This window comes from Pteropus medius, unplaced genomic scaffold (assembly GCF_902729225.1).
Source record: "Pteropus medius unplaced genomic scaffold, Ma_sr-lr_union100, whole genome shotgun sequence".
NCBI lineage: Eukaryota > Metazoa > Chordata > Mammalia > Chiroptera > Pteropodidae > Pteropus > Pteropus medius.
In genome coordinates this window covers 1586055-1607884 of record NW_024345481.1, presented here as the reverse complement: position 1 = coordinate 1607884, position 21830 = coordinate 1586055, and the positions used below count along the sequence as shown (strand labels likewise).

At 37.4% G+C, this 21830-nt stretch overlaps 1 protein-coding gene and 1 long non-coding RNA gene across 7 annotated transcripts in view; one reads left to right on the top strand and one right to left on the bottom strand.

The window, feature by feature from the left end:
* Nucleotides 1-3123: 3123 nt before the first annotated feature.
* LOC120611405 (uncharacterized) lies at nucleotides 3124-8303 on the bottom strand. Of its 3 annotated transcripts, XR_005655164.1 has the most exons (3): nucleotides 8144-8192; nucleotides 6221-6281; nucleotides 3124-4892 (listed from the first exon to the last, which is right to left on the bottom strand). It is a non-coding gene; the product is annotated as an uncharacterized LOC120611405 (long non-coding RNA). The 3 variants fall into 3 exon arrangements; XR_005655163.1 differs by having other exon boundaries at nucleotides 3124-6281; nucleotides 8187-8303; XR_005655162.1 differs by having other exon boundaries at nucleotides 3124-6281.
* A 28-nt stretch (nucleotides 8304-8331) lies between these two features.
* The window catches only part of TFB1M (transcription factor B1, mitochondrial), a 54795-nt gene continuing 41296 nt past the window's right edge, over nucleotides 8332-21830 (top strand). For 2 of the 4 annotated variants that reach the window (XM_039873865.1, XM_039873868.1), the window contains exons 1-2: nucleotides 8335-8643; nucleotides 11635-11786. In XM_039873865.1, coding sequence (XP_039729799.1) covers nucleotides 8415-8643; nucleotides 11635-11786 — 381 coding nt within the window. In that variant the 5' untranslated portion in view covers nucleotides 8335-8414. Of the gene's footprint in view, nucleotides 8644-11634; nucleotides 11787-21830 lie in introns of all 4 variants that reach the window. The other 2 variants (XM_039873867.1, XM_039873866.1) reach the window with 2 other exon arrangements.

Below are 21830 nucleotides of genomic sequence, written 5' to 3'. Positions count from 1 at the left end.
ACCACATGGAACTGGCTTTTTCCCTTCCCCTTCGCACGTTTCCCATGTTGTCTGAGCTTCCTGCGATCACCTCCCATATGAAGCACCATCCACATCTTGGCCTTGGGATCTGGTTTTGAGACAATACAAACCACAGTGCCTATGCTGTAAAGAAGCTCTTGTTTGGCGAGGGTTGCGTGACTAGTCCCCTAGTGACGGTGCTGCCCCGTCTGGCCCTTATTCTTGGACATGGACAAACTGACCACAAAGCTTGGGGAGTTGAAGTGTCAGATCCTTCCCCTGAACAAACGTCTTTCGAGACACTGGGAGGGGCCCTGGAAATGTATCACATGGTTGTATGTTTTCGTATAATTTGCAAAAGTAAGGCATTTTAACCACACTTAAGACCACTGTCTCTTTTCAGGTGGTATTCTGGTGGCAGAATGGGAATCTGGTGAAGGGGAAAACTGAGTTGGGAACACATATTTTAATTGAAATTTGGAAAGATGTTCTCAAACTTTGCAGTAAAAGCAATGCAAAATTATGGACTCCTGATTTGGTAGATGTGGAATATGCTTTCTGCTGCCTTTAAATGTTATGTATTTAAAGAGCTTAGAGAAAAGTTAGATTTAAAAAAGTAATGGGGTAAAAAACAAAAGCGATAGAATGATATATAGGGCCAAAAAATCAATAGAAATTATTTCTATACCAAGATTTGAATTGCAACAAAAAATTCATCATATCAAATGCAGTAATTTATTAAGAGTAATAAATAAACTGAGTAGAAGTAATGAACAGGCTTATGAATTGTTTGATAACCTACTTCATAAAGAGTGAATCATATGAATACACCGGAAAAAATTAAATATCTTGATCATCTGACACCAATTAATATAACATAAACTCATAATATACAAGTGAGGACACTTAGGACAAACTGGTCAATAAGCGTCATCAATTCAAACTATTTCAAATTAATTACTGTATAAGAAACTTGCAATGCCCTAAAAACATACAAAACATATGCAAAAAACTTAGTAAGTTTTCCAAATCTGACAATCCTAACAATGAATACAACATTAACAAAAATGATTTGAGAAGCTGCAAGAAGTGTTTCTAAATTATCAAAAATAAAAACCAAATTTTAGTCAATCATAATAGTACAAAAACTTTTTCCTCTCTCTATGGAAAAATTCCTAACTATTATCATATGAAGAGGCAACCAAAGAGTTTCCTTCGCAAAGATGTAGGGTAAAAATTATCAAAGAAGTTTGAAAGTGGTTAATTAATGTAAGTACTAGATTACATTCTGTATGTTGTACTATCTATGCTGGTCATTAAATATGCAGCACAGCTTGTGACTTTTTTTCCTTATTCCAAATACTGACTTTCACATCTTATTTTATAGTCATAATTTGTATTCTTTTTCTTAAAAAGAGCCTCCTTATTTGTGCAAGTCTCTGAGCCCATCTTTTCCCAAAGCTTCCTCTAACAGTGAAGGTGATGCACTGGCCTTAGTCCTGCAACAGGAAAGAAGCAAAATGCTCTATGCTCTGCTTAATATGCCAGAAATTGATGGTACCATGAGACTCCCCCAAGTCGATTCATACAAGAGAGAAAACAGTACATGACCTTCTGATGACATGAACTGTTGTATTCTACAATACATTGAGAGCACATATAAAGAGTACATATTCAAGAAAAAAACTAGCTACCTCCATTTGCTAGCACTTCCAAAACTTAAAAAACAAACAAAAAAAATTTGTCATGTGAGTCACAGAGACAGTCATTGCAGGGGACAGTCATTGGTCAGGATGTCAAAAGAGTGTACCACGTTCCACTTGGACTCAGGGCCCAATAAGAAAATAAGACAGTTACAAACTGCAGGCCGTAATCCATTATTGAGCAGTAAAAACTAATATAATATACTGTAACAATCATTTTTTAGAAAGAAATGATTAAAATGAAATAGATCAGAAAACAGATTATATCACACACAGGTTAAGTGTTCTACAAAACATCTGTGTATGGGGGTCTGTGTACAGGGTTACGATGTAAAAGGCATTTTTTAATGTAGATCACAGTCTCAACAAGTTTGAAAAGTATGTAGAGGAACATGAAGTGGGTGCAGATTGAAGCACAAGAGAATAAGAATGAATGACAAGGGCAGTTACCAGTGTACCAGAGTTCAGTTTGGCAATTTGTGGCAGACTATTTGTAAATTCATTAGAATTTGGGAGCCATTTTTTCCTATAGAAATAATAGTGTAAGTCATGACTGGGTTGCTGGATGAAACTACAAAAGCTTTTTAACTCACAATACAGGCAATATGTAAACTATAATATAATACGTGATATGACATATGGAACAGTGATAAGATGTTGATATGATTAATATGACATGATGTAGTATCATGAATGTAACACAATATAAATTAACTAGCATAGCTATTTTAGTCCTAAGCCAGTGCTCCCATAGTCTCCCTCATCCTAAGACTCCCAAGCTGTTTTTAAATAGTCTAAAATCACAGTATTTCAGTCATATCATGTATATACACTTCACTACACAATGTGACATTTTGTAATGGTCATTTAACATTTTGTGTTTTGTACCGCCACTTGATTTGGTATAAAGAGCTGTTACCTGAACCTTTCTGCTTAATCAGAATAACTCACCATCCTCATTCCCTCCCACAAAAGAACAGGTATTGAATAGGCTGAAGTGAATGTAGTTTTTAAATTGCATAATGGTAAGATCAAACAACCCATTTGTTTTAAGGTATAACATTTGTAATTCTATCCGTATGACAATTCTTTGGTGTTAAAATTTGTCAATGCCTCTAAATAACGAAGCAAAAGAATAGAGTTAATATGCAACAGCCACACTCAATAAAAATCTGCAGAAGGGAACATCTTTCATGAAAGCCCAGAATAATAAATGGGCACGCAGTCCGCTAAGCTTACTTTGTTATACACCACAACGAATTTAAGGGAACTATGTTCTACTGGTTATTCGATTTCAATACCATGAGAGTATTAACAATTTATGTTGATTATATACAGCTAGATATCTATCTGCCACATAAGTGCGTTCAGAAAGGAAAAGAGGAGGAAGAGAATAAACATTCATGAAATACTTTCAATGTGTGGGGCATTATGCTTGGTTTATTATATATTATCTTATGAGGTACAATGATACATAATGTTTTATAATATTTTAATATTACAGAATTTTCGTAATGCTATAAGTTATCCATTACTACTCTCACGTTACAGTTAAAGAAACTATATTAGTTTTCCGTGGCTGCTGTAACAAATCACGATTAACTTGCTGGCTTAAAAACAATACAAATTTATCTTATAGTCTGTAGTTCTTGAGTCTGAAATAGGTCCCACTAGGATAAAATCAAGATGCTGGCAGGGCTGTATCTTTCTGGAGGCTCTACAGGAGAATCCATTTCCTTGTCTTTTCTATCTTCTAGAGTGTTCTACAGGAGAATCCATTTCCTTGCCTTTTCTATCTTCTAGAGTGTCTGCACATCTTGAAGGTCTGACTTGCAATCCTCTTCCTCCATCTTCCAAGTCAGCAATGTTGGGCTATGTCCTTCTCATGCTGCCATCACTCCGGGTCTCTCTTCCAATTTCCTCCTCCACTTTTAAGGGCCCTTGTGATTATACTGGGCTTACTCAGACGATCCAGGATAATCTCACTATCCTAAAAGCCGCCACTGGCAACCCAAATTCCATCTGCAACCTTAAGTTCGCTTTGCCCTGTAAGCTAATGTATTCATATCCACCAGCTGAAGAGCGGGAGGTGATCATTCTAGGCAGAGCAAACTGCCTGAGCAAGGAAAGAAAGGAAGCGAGAACTAGGCATGTTAGAGGAACAAAGACCATAAGATTGTAGTTTATTGAGAAGGTGGATCTAAACGAGGCTGGAGATAGGCAGGGGTCAGATTGGGTTTTTTAAAGCCAAAGCAAGATGGGTAAGGATAGGGGGCCTAGAACAGGGAAAGAAGGAATAGATGTGGCCTTATTTAGTTGTCCACCCATAGTCCTTTTGCTGGGGAGGTATGGGAGGGCTGTCACCAAGATGCCCAGGGAAACCCATTTATTTGGTGAATCCAGAGCCTCCCCATTCATAGAACAATTTGTTTTCCCACATCAATTTTTAAATGCATGGAAAACCCTTAAATCCGAATGTATTCATATTCATAGTTTTATTTATTCTTAACCTTTTTAAAATTAAATGTTGAGACATAAACTAATAACTATTAATATAATAAAGGCTAATTATTTTTACAATGCCGGTGGCACATGCTGACTTTTCATGCACAAAAAGATTTGCTTTGTGATGTAGGAAAACCCCGAGCCAACCTGCCCTGAGTGGAAAGGGTTGCCTATTCTCATCACCTCATTAGGATACTTGACAATAATTCACAGATCTTTGGGGATACTCAGCAGGCTTTCAAATACGCCTGGACTAGTGATAAACACTATATTAAAAAAAAATAGTGTAAGTCTTACATGGTTCCCTCAGGCAATTAACCTGTGTTGCCTGCCATAAGTTACCCTACTTCTATCCCCACAGAATAAGCATTTGGTCTGTCTGCCTAGAATTATTATGTATTTCTTTCTTCCCTCTAGGTAGGTCACTAGATTCTTTTGTGAACAGTGGGCATCAAAGTCATTAAAAAAACTATGTGTAAAATGCAGCTCTTAGTATTTCTCTAGAGCACTGAGTCACATTACACAGAATTATAAAATGCTATCAGAAAAGGGCACTTTACATATCATAATAGACATTTTATAAAGTTCAATTTGGCAATTCCGAGTCATATTTAATTTTCTTTGAAAATTCCCACGCGGCAGGAAGATACTGCTCTTTGTGACTTGCAAGTCTCTTTCAGGGAACTGTAAAATAACAACCTTTCAGAACTGGCACTTTTTCTATAAATAGACACCAAATTACTTATACTAAATAAAGTCACAAGTGCATTTTCATTTAAATAAATACTAAAATAAGCAATTTTCCTACATAACCATTCTGGGATTTGTGCAAATTAGATTTTGCATTCTAGTTTAGTTGTGAATCATTTGCAGTTCTTCATTTTCACTGATAGGTGGAGCTAATAATTTCTGTATTAATTATAATATTTTAGCATATTAAAATCTATATCTAGATGAAGCAGATACTTCAAAGCTTCAAAACTGATGAAACTGCATACTTCTCTTTTAAGGGATAAAACCATTTGCATTAATACATGAAATATACTACTAAAACACCCCCTGCTGATTTCAGGGGTTTGCAGGGAGTTATGCATAATTTTCTGAAAATTAAAAGACCGAGAATCAGATTTTTATGATGAAAAAGATTAGATCTCAAGAACTATTAAAAACTTGGAAGATTCTCGTAAGATGAAATTTCAGTTCAACAATTATTTAACACACACCAGAGGTAAAAGAGTCTACTAGCGACAGATCAGAATTTGAGGCCTGGCTGCACACTTACTAGCACCATCACAGTGCTCACTGATTATCTCTGTAAACCTGCATTACAGAATTCAAATGAGAGTTAAGTGACATAACATGGGAAACTGCTTTGTAAACAATAGGTCACAACTTCCCAAATATTATTTAAGATGGCACGGTATAAGACAATAATTCTTATATTTAGGTCTGGGACAAATTGTTAGGAATCCGCACATTCTCCATGTAAATGTGTTTTTGCTCTTTTTTTTTAAACTTTGCTTTGTTTTTATGTTGGTGAACTTTTAAAAAGTTCACGTGAGCACATTCTGGATCCTGTGAACATTCTCCTGAATAATCACCATGCAACGTGTGTAGTCTTGATGGCACTAGTGCCAAGTAATTCACCTTCGGTTGTTTTCAAGCTAATGAAAACAGACACAAGCAGACATTGTGTAGCTTCTCTGTTCCTCCAAGAGAAAGGCAAGTGGCAATGGCACAAAGATTTGGTGGTAGTGTAGATCCAGAAAACTGATGAGAAAATTTAATCATTACATGGCACATGATGGCATTGGTAAACTGAACGTGAAAAAAAGAATCCCACCAATCTGCATGAAGAGTAGTGATTTAACATCATGCATCATTTGTATAGGTTTTGTAGCTTTGCATATATTTATAATAATTGTGTTTTATTTAGTTAAACAGTGATGTGAAAACTAGTTAAGTTTATACCGATTCATTCTATATATTTAAACATTAGACAATTAACATACCTTAATTAAATAACCAACTTTAAAACTTTAATACTTGAACGGTATAGCCATGAGATCAGAACTGAAAAGAAAGAACTCAGGTTAAATCTTTTTTCTATACTTTACTGTGAGTCCCTGGGCAAGTCAAATGATCTCATCTCTATTTCTTCACAGTAAAGCAAGGATAATAATCTCATTCATTGTGAGGTAAATGAAACAATGAGTATAACCATGAATGAATGTCTTCCCAGATATAGTATGCTGTGGTTACAATAAGGACTCTGAACCAAGAGTTCAGGCTTTCAACCTACGTTTCTATGACACCTTGGGCAAATTACCTTACCTCTATGGGAGTCACATCCCAATTTTCTAAAGCTAGGAGGTGTGTCAGATTAGCTCATGGTTCTTTCTGAAATAGTTCTACCAGAAGGTGGCTGGGTTTTCAATAGACTTGTTTTCATATCAGACCTGTAGTTATTTGGTTTCCCATTAGCTTTATTTTAAACGACTCTTGAGAAATTTAAAAAAAAAAAAAAGTTAAGATTCACGTGATCGGTGCAGCAATTTGCAAAAAACAGGGTTATAAGAGCTAAATTCTCCCATCTGAGAGGTTTTCTTTGTTGTTTTCTCTGGTATACTGGAAAGACAGAACTCTTTCTTGAGCCTTTTCTCTGTATTTGGATATAAGTATTCTACTCAAGTCAAATGACCTGTCCACACTGACTGCACTCCTTAAAAGTAGGCTCTGGACACAAGACTTGTGGATTCAAATCCTGAGTCCACCCTTGTAGGCTGTGCATCCTAGGGCAAACTGCTGAACCTCTCTAGGCCTTACTTTATCTTTTATAACAATTAATGCCATAATAGGTCAAAGCAGTCAGCTGTGAAGCTGGGTACTTTGGGAAAAGATCAATGAATGTTAACTATTATTAGTATTATCAAGTCCCTTCCATCCCTGGCTTTCCAGTTACACACGGAAAGGTGGCAATACTTGAAACATGAAGTGGTAATAAAATTTGAAGAAGGTAAAGAAAGTGTGGCAATCAATAATACTCAATGCATAGGCAGGCTGACAGAAAGAGCAGCCACCATACATGCCAGAAAGCTTAGACTGGATCCGGGTTCCACGATTTTCTAGCTTCGTAAATTTCATTGTTACTATCACCTCTCTGAGTTTGTTTCCTCCGCTGTAAACTCTGGCTAATAATACTTATTCTATTTCATAAGACTGTTAGTGAAAGGATCAAAAACCAGTATTTGATGTATTACGAAAACTCTCTAAAGTATAAACAAGGCAGTTTTTCTCATTGACTGGATACATTTCGAAGGGTCATAAAACTTGGATTCTACTTCCGGCCCTCTCACAAACAAGCTATGCTGATATCGTTTTATCTCTTCCTCTGGGCGCATTCGCCTGCTAATTACAGTAGTAACAGCCACCATTGATTGAGGGCTTACCATATGCCACGCATTGCACTATGTTTTGAATTTGCGACCTCTCTCATTTAGCCCTCACAATTTTAAGGCACACTTGTCCGTTTAACAAATGAAAAAACTAAGACTGAGAGAAGTTAGAAACCTGCCATCTGGTACTTGCAGGGTTGAGGTTCTAAAAACATCTAATCATGAGAGAGCATTGTTAGCAACCAATAGTTTTGCCTCTCATCCTCTAGTTACCGGCTTCCCCGCAACTATTCACAGAGTGGTATAAAGACGTTCAAACGCCCGAACTCCACCAGCGGGTCGCACCCTCGGGCCCGCCCCTCTGCGTTCCCGCCCAGGCCCCGCCTCGCCCCGCCTCGCCCCGCCACTCCCCCACCCCCGGCAGCTCCGGCCTCGCCCACCCACGGGGGGCCTCGCCCACCCACGGGGGGCCTCGCCCACCCACGGGGGGCCTCGCCCACCCACGGGGGGCCTCGCCCACCCACGGGGGGCCTCGCCCACCGGATTTCTTCACCGCCATCACGTGTGGGAAAACAGCGCTCACCCAGCGTGCACCGCGCTCAGCGGCACGATGCTCATGCGCTCTGAGTGCGCCCGGATTTCCTGTCCGCGCGCCTCGCTGCCGAAGGGATACAGCCGACCAATGAGGTGGGCGCGGAGGCGGGCCATAGTGCTCCCAGGCTCCACCCCTGTCGGGGGCTCTCGGAGCGGTGGGGATCAAGTTTACAGCTGGGACAGATTGCGTGAGGCCTGGATTGCCCCCTCGAGGCTCATGGCTGCCTCCGGGACGCTCACCTCTTTCCGTCTCCCGCCGTTGCCCACGATACGAGAAATCATTAAGTTGTTCAGACTGCAAGCGGTGAAGCAGCTCTCCCAGAATTTTCTCCTGGACTTGAGGCTGACAGGTGGATGGCTTATCAGTGCTCCTGAGATGTCGCCCCCGCATCCGTGGGGGCGTGGGCCGGGGGACCTCGCGCGGACCCTCTGGGCCCGTGTCCAGGGTCAGACACAGGTTTATAACTGGCCTTTAGTAAGGTCTTCACGCTGCTTTGTACTGAAACAACTGCACGCCCAGCAGACGCGTGGAACGCGTGTGCCCGCGGAATCCCGCGCTCGGGCGTTGCGGTCGGTGGGCTCGTGCAAGCTGGTTGTGCAGACGCTAGTGGAGGAAGGGTGCGCGTATCGTGGAAGGCGGTTGGGGACGGTCGAGTCTTGATGTGTTATTTCTAAGAAGTGGTACTGCACGTGTTGACTAGGTTTGCTTTTCATGCACTTTACAGTTATCCGAATTTAAGTTAGCGCAGAGGTTTTATCACTAACACGTCGAAAAGGAGTACCAGTCGTAAGAAATGCCGTTGAAACGTTTACTTGAGTCTAAGAAATCCTTAAGGGCGCCAATACTCATTCGGTAAATGCATACTGAACAAGCTATGTACTAATGCTAGGGGAGCAAAGTGGGACTCATCGAAGCGAAGTTTGTCCACAAGGAACTTACAGTTTAGTAAGTTTACATTCCCACCTGTTTTGTCACTTTTTACGAGTTACCACGAAATTCTCGTTTGAAACGCATAATTTGATGAGCTTTAACTACCACCATTTCTTAGCGATATTCCCTTCTAAAAGACGAGGTTGCAAAAAATAAGATGTTTTACCAATGTGTTCTTTAATTCACTGTTGGAGTACTTTTTTTGAGATAGTTCATTGTATTTGGCCCCTCTTGAGAAGCTGAAAAGGTAAATCACACCCAAAAAGTTCATTTTCAGTTAAATGAATTAGTGTCCACAAAGCACGACTAAGATTTTTTTTTCCTTTTTTTCTCGGACATGGAGACTATTCTGCTAGTAGTGATATGACTTTGGGTAAAATAGCTTAACTCAGCTTCAGTCTTTTCATCTGTTAATTGGGGGCAGATCCTACAAGAAATTTTTAAAAGATTACCTGCCTCTACAATTCTTTGGTTCTGGTACTAACCAGAGCCAGACTTTTCGACCGGTTGTTAGCCACATTCTAGGTATAAAGCACCATTCTCAGTAATAAAAATATAGCTCTTTCCATATTTTTTCAAATTCTTTATTTATACCCATGTGAGCCTTTATTCAGCCTCAGGAGTAAATTCCAGAATTTAGATACTCGTATTCTTTCTCCTGCGAGAACCAAAGTGAAGGGAGAATAAGATACTTGTCTGAGGTAAGAGGCTCAGGTGGGAGCAGAGCAAGATTGAAATCCAAGCTTAGTTAATTGGCAATGCCTCTTTGACATTTATTTGTATGCGAATGTGCCTGAAAAGTGTGAGGACGGAGCCACTGACCTGCCCACTGTCATAGCTCTCCAATTTTAAAAATAAGAATATTAAATTCACTCCATAATTCCTGTGCTTAATGTATCGTCTGTGTTCCCTCTGGGAGGCACTGGCTGTAGTGGAGGAAGGATTGGCTTTAGAATTTACACCTAAGCTGGAGCCCTTTCTCTTCCATTTACTTTCTGGATGACCTCACCCAAATAAAACAGACAAAAATGGAATATTACCCAACTATAAGAAAAGAAATAATGCCATTTGCAACAACACGGAATCATACTAAACAAACTAAGTCGCACAGAAAAAGTTAAAAACCAGATGATATCATTCATATGTGGGATATAAATCTAAAAGCGACAAATATGACAGAGACTCAGGCATGGACAGCGAACTAGTGATTACTGAGAGGAGGAGGAAAGTAAATAAAAGGTCAAATATGTGGTTATGAAGAGAAATCTAACTGGGTGATGAACACAATGCAGTATATATATGACATACTGTCGATATGGAAAAATTAATTTTTAAAATTAATCATCTTTAAAGTAGCAAATCTTAAGAAATGGAAAAGCGTACCCTTGAAACTTATTGGATTTTGTTAATATCACTCCAATAATTTTTAATAACAAAAAGAAACAAGGAAACTATAAAGGAGTTAAATTGAGTAGTAGTTCCTGGCTAACGTGTTGTAACGATTTGTTGTAAGAAAGCAGGTAAAGCACTTATAACAGAAAGATGGTCAGTGGATGCTGATTCCCTCCCTGCACCCGTTAAAAAGACAGCACTATTTTTGGATGGCTGAGAGACTTTTGGCCTTTCAGCCTACAGAACCTACAGGTAGGTTCTCAATTAACAGAAGCGAAATTGGGACTGTGTGTTATCAGCGAACACTGCCAAGGAGGCTAGTATGTTTTCAGTGACTAAATTTCCACTATGTCAGGAGGCCCCGTTGCTTGGATTTTAATATCTCAAGTCAATAAGTCCAGCCCATTGTATGTTTTTTCAGAAGTGGTGATTGGTTGCAATGAATCCTCAATTTGCTTTTCCATGACTTAAGGTTTGCTATTTTAAAGAAGTTAATTTAAAAAATTAATTTTTCCATATCAACTTACATGTTTACAAAGCTTGAAAACCTCCACTGCTAAATTTAACTTTTAACTGAGAATAACCAAGAATCCAAATTTTTGCAACTCTTAAGATCTAGGAACTTGTTGCCGTTGCCATATTGACCGCCAACTAGATGTCTGTGGGTGAAAATGGAGACCACCAGCACTTTCTGCTTCTGGATTTTTAGCAACATTTAAAATTCTGAATGGGACACTAGTCTTTCTTACTCAAATATTCAGTGTTCAACAACTGTCGGGAAATGGTGCATGCTTATCCGGCCAGTTCTCCTTAGGAGCTGATTGGAGGAGGAACAGATAGAAAATAAAGTATTAGCTAAATTTAAGGAAATTTGTCACGATAATCCTATTTTTTAAGGGACTGGTACTTTTCAACAGTGACGTGATAGACTACTGAATGGCCTCTATATGTTGGTTTTAGGTTGAGAGTTAAATAATTGGATAAAAATTGTATATGAAGGATTAGTTGATCGAGTAATGGCTGATAAGAATTTGTGTAGATTATTTTCTTTTTAAATTCCCTACACCAAAACTTGCCAAGACAATCAAGGTAACTAAAAGTTTCTTTTCTCTAGATAAAATTGTAAGGAAAGCTGGCAATCTGACAAATGCCTATGTGTATGAAGTGGGCCCTGGGCCGGGGGGCATCACACGATCCATTCTCAATGCCGGTGTTGCTGAACTTCTGGTGGTTGAAAAGGACAGTCGCTTTATTCCTGGATTGCAGGTGAGATACTTAAAGTGTCTTTGTAAAAACCCAATTTAAATCTTCAAGCCATGACTCTTAAACCCCAGGGCATCCAAAGATTATATAGGTTGTTCTTCAAACTGCAGATCCTCAGGCTCCATTGCAGAGATTTTGATTCCGTAGTCCAGAGAGGTCTAGAAAGCTGCGTTTCTAACAAGCATCCCCACACGATCTGTTGACCACAGTTAAATAAATATGTTTTATACATCGATGCCAAACAAATTATTTTGTGTCACCTTTAAAAAAAATCTAGTCTACGGCCATGCCCTGAATGTGCCTGATCTCGTCTGATCCTGGAAGCTAATCAGGGTCAGGCCTGGTTAGTACTTCGTGGGAGACCACCTAGGAATACCAAATGCTGTAGGCGTTTAAAAAAAACTAACAGCTATGCATGTCATGGCCTATTCCTTTAAAAATAAGTCAGAATAAATAATGCCAATAATGAGCATAACTTGAGATTCAGAAAATCATTTCTACAAACAAAAGATGGAGAAGACATATGCTTAATAGACTAATTGTTAAGTTTAGGCATTTATATAAGAATTCTTTAACCCATTTCCCATTTAGAAAAAAAAAAAAGTGCAGCTTGCTGCCAGCATTAAGGGGAGGGATGAAGTACCACTGTACATAGAGATTCAAGACGAGGTGTGAATGAAGCAATGCATGCATTCTGAAACAGTCGATACTATTATACGAGAAATAAAGAACTGGGCAGCTAGAGAAGAGAAGCCTTGAGTGAGGGAATTCAGAGCTGCCTATCATAAGTTGGTGGTGGAGAGGATAAACTTGTTTTGATTTTCTCTAGGAAAGAATTAAAACTAATCGGTGGTATGTGAGAGAAGCAGATGTGGATTTAAAATAAGGCAAGATATATTTTTAAAACGTTGGCAAACAGTAGAAGAGGTCATATCATGGATCTTGTAAAAGGAATTCTTCATCTTCATTGTGGACACTTAATGACTTAGGGGCCATCGTTTGAGTCCCTTAATTCTAAAACTTTAAAAGAGCCCAGAGCCTTTGGCCCAGATGAGTAGCAGTTTGTTAGGTAAATCCAATAGAATAGTAAAATTATCTGCATTATTTTCATACAAGAGGACAAACTGATTTAAAATTTGTACCCTTTAATACTTGTGTATGTATTAATGGAAAACTTTAATTTCTGCCAGAACAGTTTGAGAAAATTTGTGTGAAAATCTGGAACTTTGTGTGCATCTGATTTTTTTAGGAAACCTAGTGACTTTTTTTTTTGCCATATCCAGTTTTATGCTTTAAGAAATTATATATTTACTTTTATCTAATTTGCCAGTCTTTTTTGACAGAATTTCATATTTATAACCTTATTTTAGATATATGATACATATTTCTTGATCAGATGTCAAATTTATTCATGATTTTTGCTTTAAACTGCTTTCTTATTTTAAGAACTGTATCTCAATTGGAGGTAGAAGTGGGAATATTTTTGGTGAGATCAGGAAATGGCTAAAAAACCGAGTAACAGTCGTAATTTCCTTCAGGTTTAATCATCTAGCCCTTTCTAAACGTAGGGAATACTCATCTGATTTCCTTGCCCTTGAAGAGACTTCTTAACCCTCAGTCTCATCATCTGTTCAAGTCTTTCTTATTAGACAAATAGGTGAATCAAATTTCTTAATTTACATATCTTTGTCTCTGATCTCAACTAAAGATCTTCGAAGACAGATTGTTTAAAAGACAACTACACCCTTCTCTTCTCAACTGCTCCCCTAGTCCCTGCACTCCTAACCCTGCTTTGCTGTATTTCTTTCAGATTTATCACCTGACACACTAGATACCTGTTCTTGTTTGTTTGTTGTCAGTCTCATCTCTGGAATATAAGTGCCATTAGGGTAGAGATTTTTGTGTCTCTTGTTCCTTGCTGTATCTCTACTATATACAAGGGTTCCTGGTACATAGGAGGTGTCAGTAATGTCTCACATGGGAAATAAAAAGGTCGACTATGTATTTATCTAATTAGCTGACTAAGTGTGTCATTTAATAGCTAAAGCGAATAATTATGTAGCATTGATTGCCAAAAAGTTTTGTGCTCTTTTTTCTAAATATTAGAAGGTTAATTTCAAGGTAAATTATTCTGTAGGAAATGTATATTTGACTTCTTATCTGTTTCTGTAGAAGCAAAATTAATTCTTAGTGCCTTGTATGTAGGAAAGGAATTTGTCTTAAAACGAAATGTTGGGTACTAAAATATTAGACTTCTCTTTCCTGTAAAGAATGTTTCAGTATGTAAAACCACTTTCTTTTAGAAGTCCTAAATTAATCATAAAACCGAGTAAAGGCAGAAGGAGAGAGATCTATTTTAAGAATTCCATTTTAGTGACTTCTAAGCTAATAGAATTACTTTTTAAAGAAATCGTAATAATTTATAAAATGTCTTCTAGCCGAAAGTGTATCATGTGTAGCTTAATTCAGTTCTGATTATCACAAAGCAGCTTAGAGGAAAAAACAGTGATCAAGTAGGTTTCATTATCAGCATGTTGTAAAGTAAAGAAATACATCTGATATGCGAAAGTATTATAGTATGGATTTACGGTAAAGAACATGAACTTTGAGGTCAAACTGCTTGGGTTTGAGTTCAGGTTCTACCGTTTTCTAGTTGTACGACCTTGGGTGGGTAACTCTGTGTCTCATTTTGTTTATAGAATTGTTATGAGGATTAAATGAATACCTCATCCTAACTAAGCACTCAATACAATTTCAAATTTAAGTAATCACTTAAATTATTAACTGCATGCCTTGGGCGCTTCTGTTAATTAAGGATTGATCAGGAGACTGCTAATCTAGAAGGAGTTATAGGAGGAAAGTAAGGTTATTTTATGCCTTTGGAACTTTAGAAAATCCCCAATGCTATGGAAACTTTCGGGCTTAAAATTTCTCTTACGTTTTCTAGATGTTTTATCTAGATGCGGAATCTGAAGGAAGGAAAGAAGGAAGGAGGAGGAGGGAGGGAGGGAAGGAGGAAAATGGAATGAAAATGGAGCTCATAGATACAGAGAATAGATTGGTGGTTACCAGGGGCTGGGGGTGGGCAAAGTGGGTGAAGGGTGTCAAAATGTACAAACTTCAGTTATAAATAAGTCCAGAGATGTAATGTACAGCATGGCCACTGTTGTAAATAATACTATATTATATATTTGAAAGTTGCTAAGAGAGTGAACCTTAAAAATCCCCATCACTTTTTGCTGGCAGAGGAACCTGTCTTTAATTTGTAAAAAAAAAAACACATCTGTAAACAAACAAACAAAACAACAACAAAAAGACCCCACGCATCTGTGACGCGCGATCAAGCGAAGCACAATAAAATGAGAGGTGGCGGTATATCAGACGCTGTGCTCCTGAGACTGACATAATGTTATATATCAATTATTTCTCAATTTTTTAAAAATATGGAATGCTAAATTGAATTGAGAGCTTATTTCCTGAATTATATGCAAATCCTTAGAATCAGGAACAGATTATAAGCAACATAAGATCCTTTGGCTTCAAAGTAAACGGGAAGCCGAGAAACAAAATCCCCCTCCCGTTCTCCAAGGGTCTGTTAAGTGCGAGACTTATTGGGGGTTAGAGCACCGCCTCTTGACTGCTCCAGGTAAACCAACCACATTATAAACCTTGCCAGAATTTGCTCTGCTCTTTGTTCTAAACATAACAAGAACAATGAAAGACAGAAGTCTCACTTTGATCTTCTTACACAGGAGAGGACCATGAACCTTGATACACATCCACAGTTTGGAATAAAATATTACAATTCCTATAACTCACTGGATAATATTAGCTCTTTACAATGAGCAGAAAAATTACGAAGGTATCTCTAAAATATTTTCAGTGAGGAAGATCGTTTAGACACTAATCTTAGCAAGATGCCTCTAACTCTAAACTCTCAAAGCGGAGTCAATATAATTTGCTTCTAAAAACTTATCTAAGTGTATGAAATTTTAGCACTTAAAAATATGCATGTTTTACAGTCACAGTACTTTGAGAATTTTTTTTTTTTTAATATCAAAACCCAAACTAAGAATTTCTCCTATGTTTTCTTCTATATATGTCATAGTTTTAGCTTTTACATGTAGGTCTATGATACGTTTTGAGTTAACTTTTGTAAATAGTGTGAGGTACAGGTAGAGGTTCATTTTTTTGTACCATTTGTTAAAAATGTTATCTTTTCATCATTGAATTGCCTTAATACTGTTGTCAAAAATCTATTAGTCTTATGTGTGTTGGTCCATTTCTGGACTTCTAGTTCTGTTTCATTGATCTTTATTCACCAATAGCACTCTATATTGATTACTGTAGCTTTATAGTAAGACTTGAGAGCAGGTAATATAAATCTTTGAACCTTGTTCTTTCTCAGAATTAATTTTGCTTTTCTAGGTCCTTTGCACTTCCATATCGTTTTAAAATCAGATTGGCAATTTCCATTAAAAAAAACAAAGCCCGATGTGAAATTTTTGGGATTGGATTGAAATTATAGATCACTTTGGGAAGTATTGGCATCTTAATGACACGGCCTTCTGACCTATAAACATGGTGTATCTCTCCATTTAATTGATTTTCTCTGATTTCTCACTGTGGTGTTTTATAGTTCATAGAAGACTCGCACATCTTTTATCAAATTTACCCCTATTTCCTATTGTTTTATGCTCTTGTACAAGGTATCGTGCTTATGATATTGATTTTTAATTTTAATTTCCAGTTGCTGCCGCTCTGTAGGAATACCATTTATTTTTGGCCTCTGACTTTGTATCTTGCAGCCTAGAACTTATTAATAGCTATTTTGTAGATTCCTTAGTATTTTCTGTATATATTAGTATTCCACTGTAAATAAAGACAGTTTTACCTCCTCCATTCCAGTCTATTTGCCACTATGTCTTCTTCTTGTCTGTGCACTGTCTAGGATCCTCAGTACCTTGCTGAATAGAAGTGATAGGAGTGGACATCCTTACCTGGCCCTCAGCTTAGGGGGAAAGCATTCATAGTCTTACCATTGAGTATGATGTTGTAGCTTTTTCCTAAATTTCCTTTTTCAAGCTGAAGAAGGTCCCTTCTGTTCTTAGTTTGCTGAGAGGTATTTTTTCTTTTTAAATAATGGATGTTGGCTTTGCAAAAATAATTTTTCTGAGTTTATCGAGATAATCACTTGACTTTTAAAAATTTGTTAATATGGTAAATCGTAATGATTTTTCTCATGGTAAACCAGTCATCTGTAGAATCTGTAGCAATGGTGCCCCTCATTCTTGATATTGGTCATTTGTATCTCTTTTTCCTGATTAGACTAGCTACAGACTGGTCAACTTTATTGATAGTCTTTAAAAAGAAAAGCTTTCGGTTCCGCTGAGTTTTCTCTGTTGTTTTTTACATTTACTAGATTTCTGCTCTGAACTCTTTATGTCCTTCCTTCTGCTTGCTTTGGATCTAATTTGTTCTTTTTTAATATATATAGTTTTTTAAAGTGGACGCTTCAGTGAGGTCGATTTGGAGGCTTTCTTATATTCTTACAGGCGTTTTTGTGCTATGAATTTCCCTTTCAGTACAGCTTTAGCAGAATCCCACAAATATTGATATGTTCTGTTTTTATTTTCATTCCTTTTTTTTTAAAGTGTTTTTTGAAATATTAGATTTAAAGAAAGACTTCCGAAAGAATTTTTGATTTCCAGATAGCATTCAGCTCCAGTTTCCCTTTTAATTTCTTACTTGACTTGTGGGTTATTTAGAAATGTATCATTTAGTTTGCAAATTTTGGGTTTATATTCTTTCCTCTGAAATCTACTTTATCTGCTATTAATACAGCCATTCCAGCTTGCGTTAGTGTTAGAATGGTATATTTTTTCCCATCCTTTTTACCTATTTGTATTGTTTCTGTAAGCAGCATATAGTTGGGTCTTGCTTTTTCCCCCATCAATCTGACCATCTCTGCCTGAGGTATTAGTTTTCCATTGCTGCCGTAACACATTACCACAAATTCAGTTGCTTCAAATGACACAAATTTATTCTCTTACAGTTCTGAGAATCAGAAATCTAAACTCAAGGTCAGCGGGGCCACATTGCTTCTGGGGGCTTCAGGAGCAAATTGGTTTCCTTGCCCGTTTCAGCTTCTCGAGGCCACCTGCATTCATTTGCTTGTCGACCTCTGCTTCTCCATCTCCTACTATTGACTTGAATCCTCCTGCCCGTCTCTTCTAAGGACCCTGTGCCCACCTGGGTAATCTCCCCATCTCGAGCCCTTTCATCACCGAAGCCAAGTTCCTTGTACCATCTGAGGTCACAGGTTACAGGGAGTAGGGTGTGACATCTTCGTGAGGCCAATCCTCAGCCTCCTGTGGCTTATTGTCCTTAACTGTTTTGTCGTTTTAGTGGTTTACTGAAAGGGTGTAGTATCCGTCTTCACATATCCCAATAATCTATCTTCAAGTAATTATACCACTATAGTAGAAGCTTGCGAATCTTACAACAGTGTACTTGTATCTCCCCCGCCAGGCCTTTGTGCTATTGTTGTCATACTTCCCCAAATGTCGTAAAGTTCACAATACGATGTAATTGTTGTTTTAAAAATCAATTCTGTATTAAAGCGATTAAAATAATAAGCAAAAATCTTTAAGTATGTACCCACATGGTTACTATTTTGAGTGCTCCTCATCCATATTTCCATCTAGTACCATTTTCTTGATCCTCGAAAGACTTTCTTCCTTGTTTCTTATAGTGTGGACTTCTTAGTAATGAATCTTTCGGTATTTATATGTCTAAAAAGTGCTTTATTTTGCCTTCTTTTTTGGAAAACGTGCTGGCGGTTTTTTCTTTCAGTACTAAAATGTTGCTCTGCTGTCTTTTTACTCGTGTCGCTTCTCACAGGAAATCTGTCCTCTTTCTCTTTGCTCCTGTGTCTTTTTTCTCTGCCTGCTTTTAAGATTTTTTTCACTGGTTTTGAGCAACTTCGTCATGATGTGCCTTGGTGTCCTTTACTTTATGTTTCTTGTCTGTAGGGCCCGTTGAGCTTCCATAAGTTCTGTGCTTCCTATTGTCCAAAAATTGTTATTTCAACTATTTTGTCCATTTTTTATTTGTTTAAGGCAAAAGAGTATATCTGGTCCCTCATGTTCCATCTTGGCCAGGGTAAAGGTCTAGGATTCTTTTTAACCATTACATAATATGCTCACTTCATAGAATTTTGGAGAGAGTAAGGCATTGATTGTTGTTATTACTGCCTCTGGGTTTTATAGGTAAACAGTGATTATTTCTACATGATAGACAAAGTGGAAACTTAACAGGTTTGGGACTCAAACAGGCTGGTGTTCAAATCTCAGATGTGACACTAGCTTTGTGAACTTGAGCTTGTTGTAGAACCTTTTTTAGCTTTGGCTTTTTCATCTGCAGCATGGGGATAATTATCTCTTGTGGTTATTACAAGGATAGACACAAATTTATATAAAGAGCTTGGGGTATTGTCACGAGCCAGTAGATGGTTGCAGTTAGAATTATTCCCTTTTCCGTCATCTTATAAAGGCACACAAAATAATTTAGTCATCCTGGCAAATGGAGCTGTTTTAATTAGAGATAATAATTTTTTTCTCTAGCAAATTTTATAAAAAGAAGAATGCTTGAGTCTCTGTTGTGACATGTTACATACTTCACACATGTAACTTGCTTGATATAGCTGTAGCCATAGTTAATCAAAACGTAGACAAAACTCAACAAATAAGCAAAAGCTAGCTTACGGCCTAGTGATTTCCTGGTCCACCACAAATGAGAAGTACAGGGATCAGTGCTGGAAGCAGATCCACTGGCAGCAGCACGAAGCGACAGTCATCACTGGGGCAGAAAAGCTACAAAAAGCATATATAAAAACTGAAAAACAGTAGTAAGGGATCATAACCATTGAGGCCATTACTCTACAGGCAGTAATGAAAAAGCCACCAAGAAAAGGGTGAAATTGAGTTCATTGTACTTGGCCTGAAGAAGAGAATTGTGCAACATAGATTAGAAAGATTTTCATCTGTAAGTTTCTTTTTAAGAGATGTTAACACTTAAACGAAGTAAACACTGGTCGAATAGAAAATTTGCTAAACCAAACATCTAATTCCTTGAGGAGTTTCTACTATACATGTTCTAGTCCAGTTTAAAAAGCAAAGCAAGCTGACTTTTTCCAGTCATGCTGTAATCTTCATCCTAAGGAAAGTCGATTGTAGCATTATCTTAAACTCCTTTTGAAAAATAGTATTAGTCTTTTCTGTGTATTCTATATAAGAATTAAAATTTTATTTTTCACCTACCCTGTTCCATCTTACAGATATTTTTCTTCCCATACAGTTTGCCTGACAGTTTTGCCCCGCCCTTGGGTTGGGTGCTTACGTGCAGGCCAGGAGGCAGGTATTGTCACTGGGCTGTGTGGGCTGCCATGAGCCCCTCCCCTTGAGAAGGTGGCATAAAACATACAAGGTGGCTATTTGAGATAGTTTTTTGTTCTCAAGGAATTTTAAATTGTGCATAAGTTCCAAGAATTGCATAACTTCTTTTCTCATCAAATTAGATCACCAACAAACTAGCTAGGTGGATGGTAGGTAGTTACTCCCTGCAGAAAAATGCGCACTAAGACTCTGACTCATCAGAGGAGAGAGATTTTTAAGCAACCCCATGAAGAATACTTCTGTCTTTGTTTTCTCCTTTTATTAAAGATATTCTCCATTATGTTGTGCCATTTACCTTTTACAAAACCTAATACCAGAAAAAAAAAAAAACATTTTCTCTCCTGGAGACTTGGTATAAATTACTTCCAATAGAGAGTACGAATTATATAATTCAGGGTGTCAGTCATGAGAGCTAACATCTCTAGGATTGTTAGCTCTCACAATTTATATGCTGCTTTTCATGGTTTGGTTTTCTTTTTCTTCTTTTACAGCCTTATATAATGAATACCTTTTACTCTAGCTTACTTATGTCTCATTTCAGAAGAATATAGGATTGAAAGCTAAAATAAAATGATAGAACAATATAAGAGTATCTGTAAAAATACTCATTCGGCTGTAATCAATTGCTTGCATTCATCGTCGGCTGTGCCCCTGAGCACATTATGAGGTAACACGTCTCAGGTTTTGAAGTGTAATGCAACTGTGTTATTCTTGAAGGGCTGTAATAATGATCTTTCCCACGCCTGCATTATCCCCAAATGTCATTATGATAATGAAAACATTTTTCTCTGTGAGTGGTTGGTTAGAAAGTCTATCTGTGTCATTGCTGAGTATCATTAGGTGTTTAAATGGCTATTGTCTGTAATCCTGTATCATTTTAGTCTGGATAGCCCTTGCCCCCCCTAGTTGCTTCAAACCCTTCACCTAAAGCTGTGAACACCAGCATTTCTTTTGTAGTGGGAGTCAGGAAGATCAGCCTACAAAGCGGTCTTGGAAGAGGTAGACCTTTTAAACAGAAGGAGAATTTGTTTTGTCATCGACTGAGACTTAAACTTGAAAGGGAATCTAAAAGAAATATAATAGAAATGTAACTTTAAACTTAGGAAAGGCAGGTAAATGTGTATTATATCAGTTTTCCAGTATGCAGCTGTGTGTCAGTGTGGAAAAACTTTACATTTCATATATGGTTGAGCTATCATAGCATGTAAATTAATGCCAAAGAGCCAAGTTTTCATTGTTTTGTTTTAGCCTTAATTACTAATTACTTAATTACTTTCTATATATTGACATTGTGAAACATAAGCATTTTAGTTCTGCCTCTTTGTTTTGGGTATGCTAATTTGTTTGGTTTTAATATGTGAAGCATAATTATAGAAAAAATTCTAATATTCTTCATTGACAGTAAATGCTATTGATAATATACAGTTTTTACATTGTAAGAGCCTGTCCCACAGAGAGCTACCTTTTGTTATGATATATTGCGGTTATCATGTTCTCTAAGATGTATTGTCTAGAACTCATCAGATTAAGTTTTAGCAAATAATATTAGTTTAAAATAACTTGTAAGTACTTTCATATCAGAGGTGTGCAA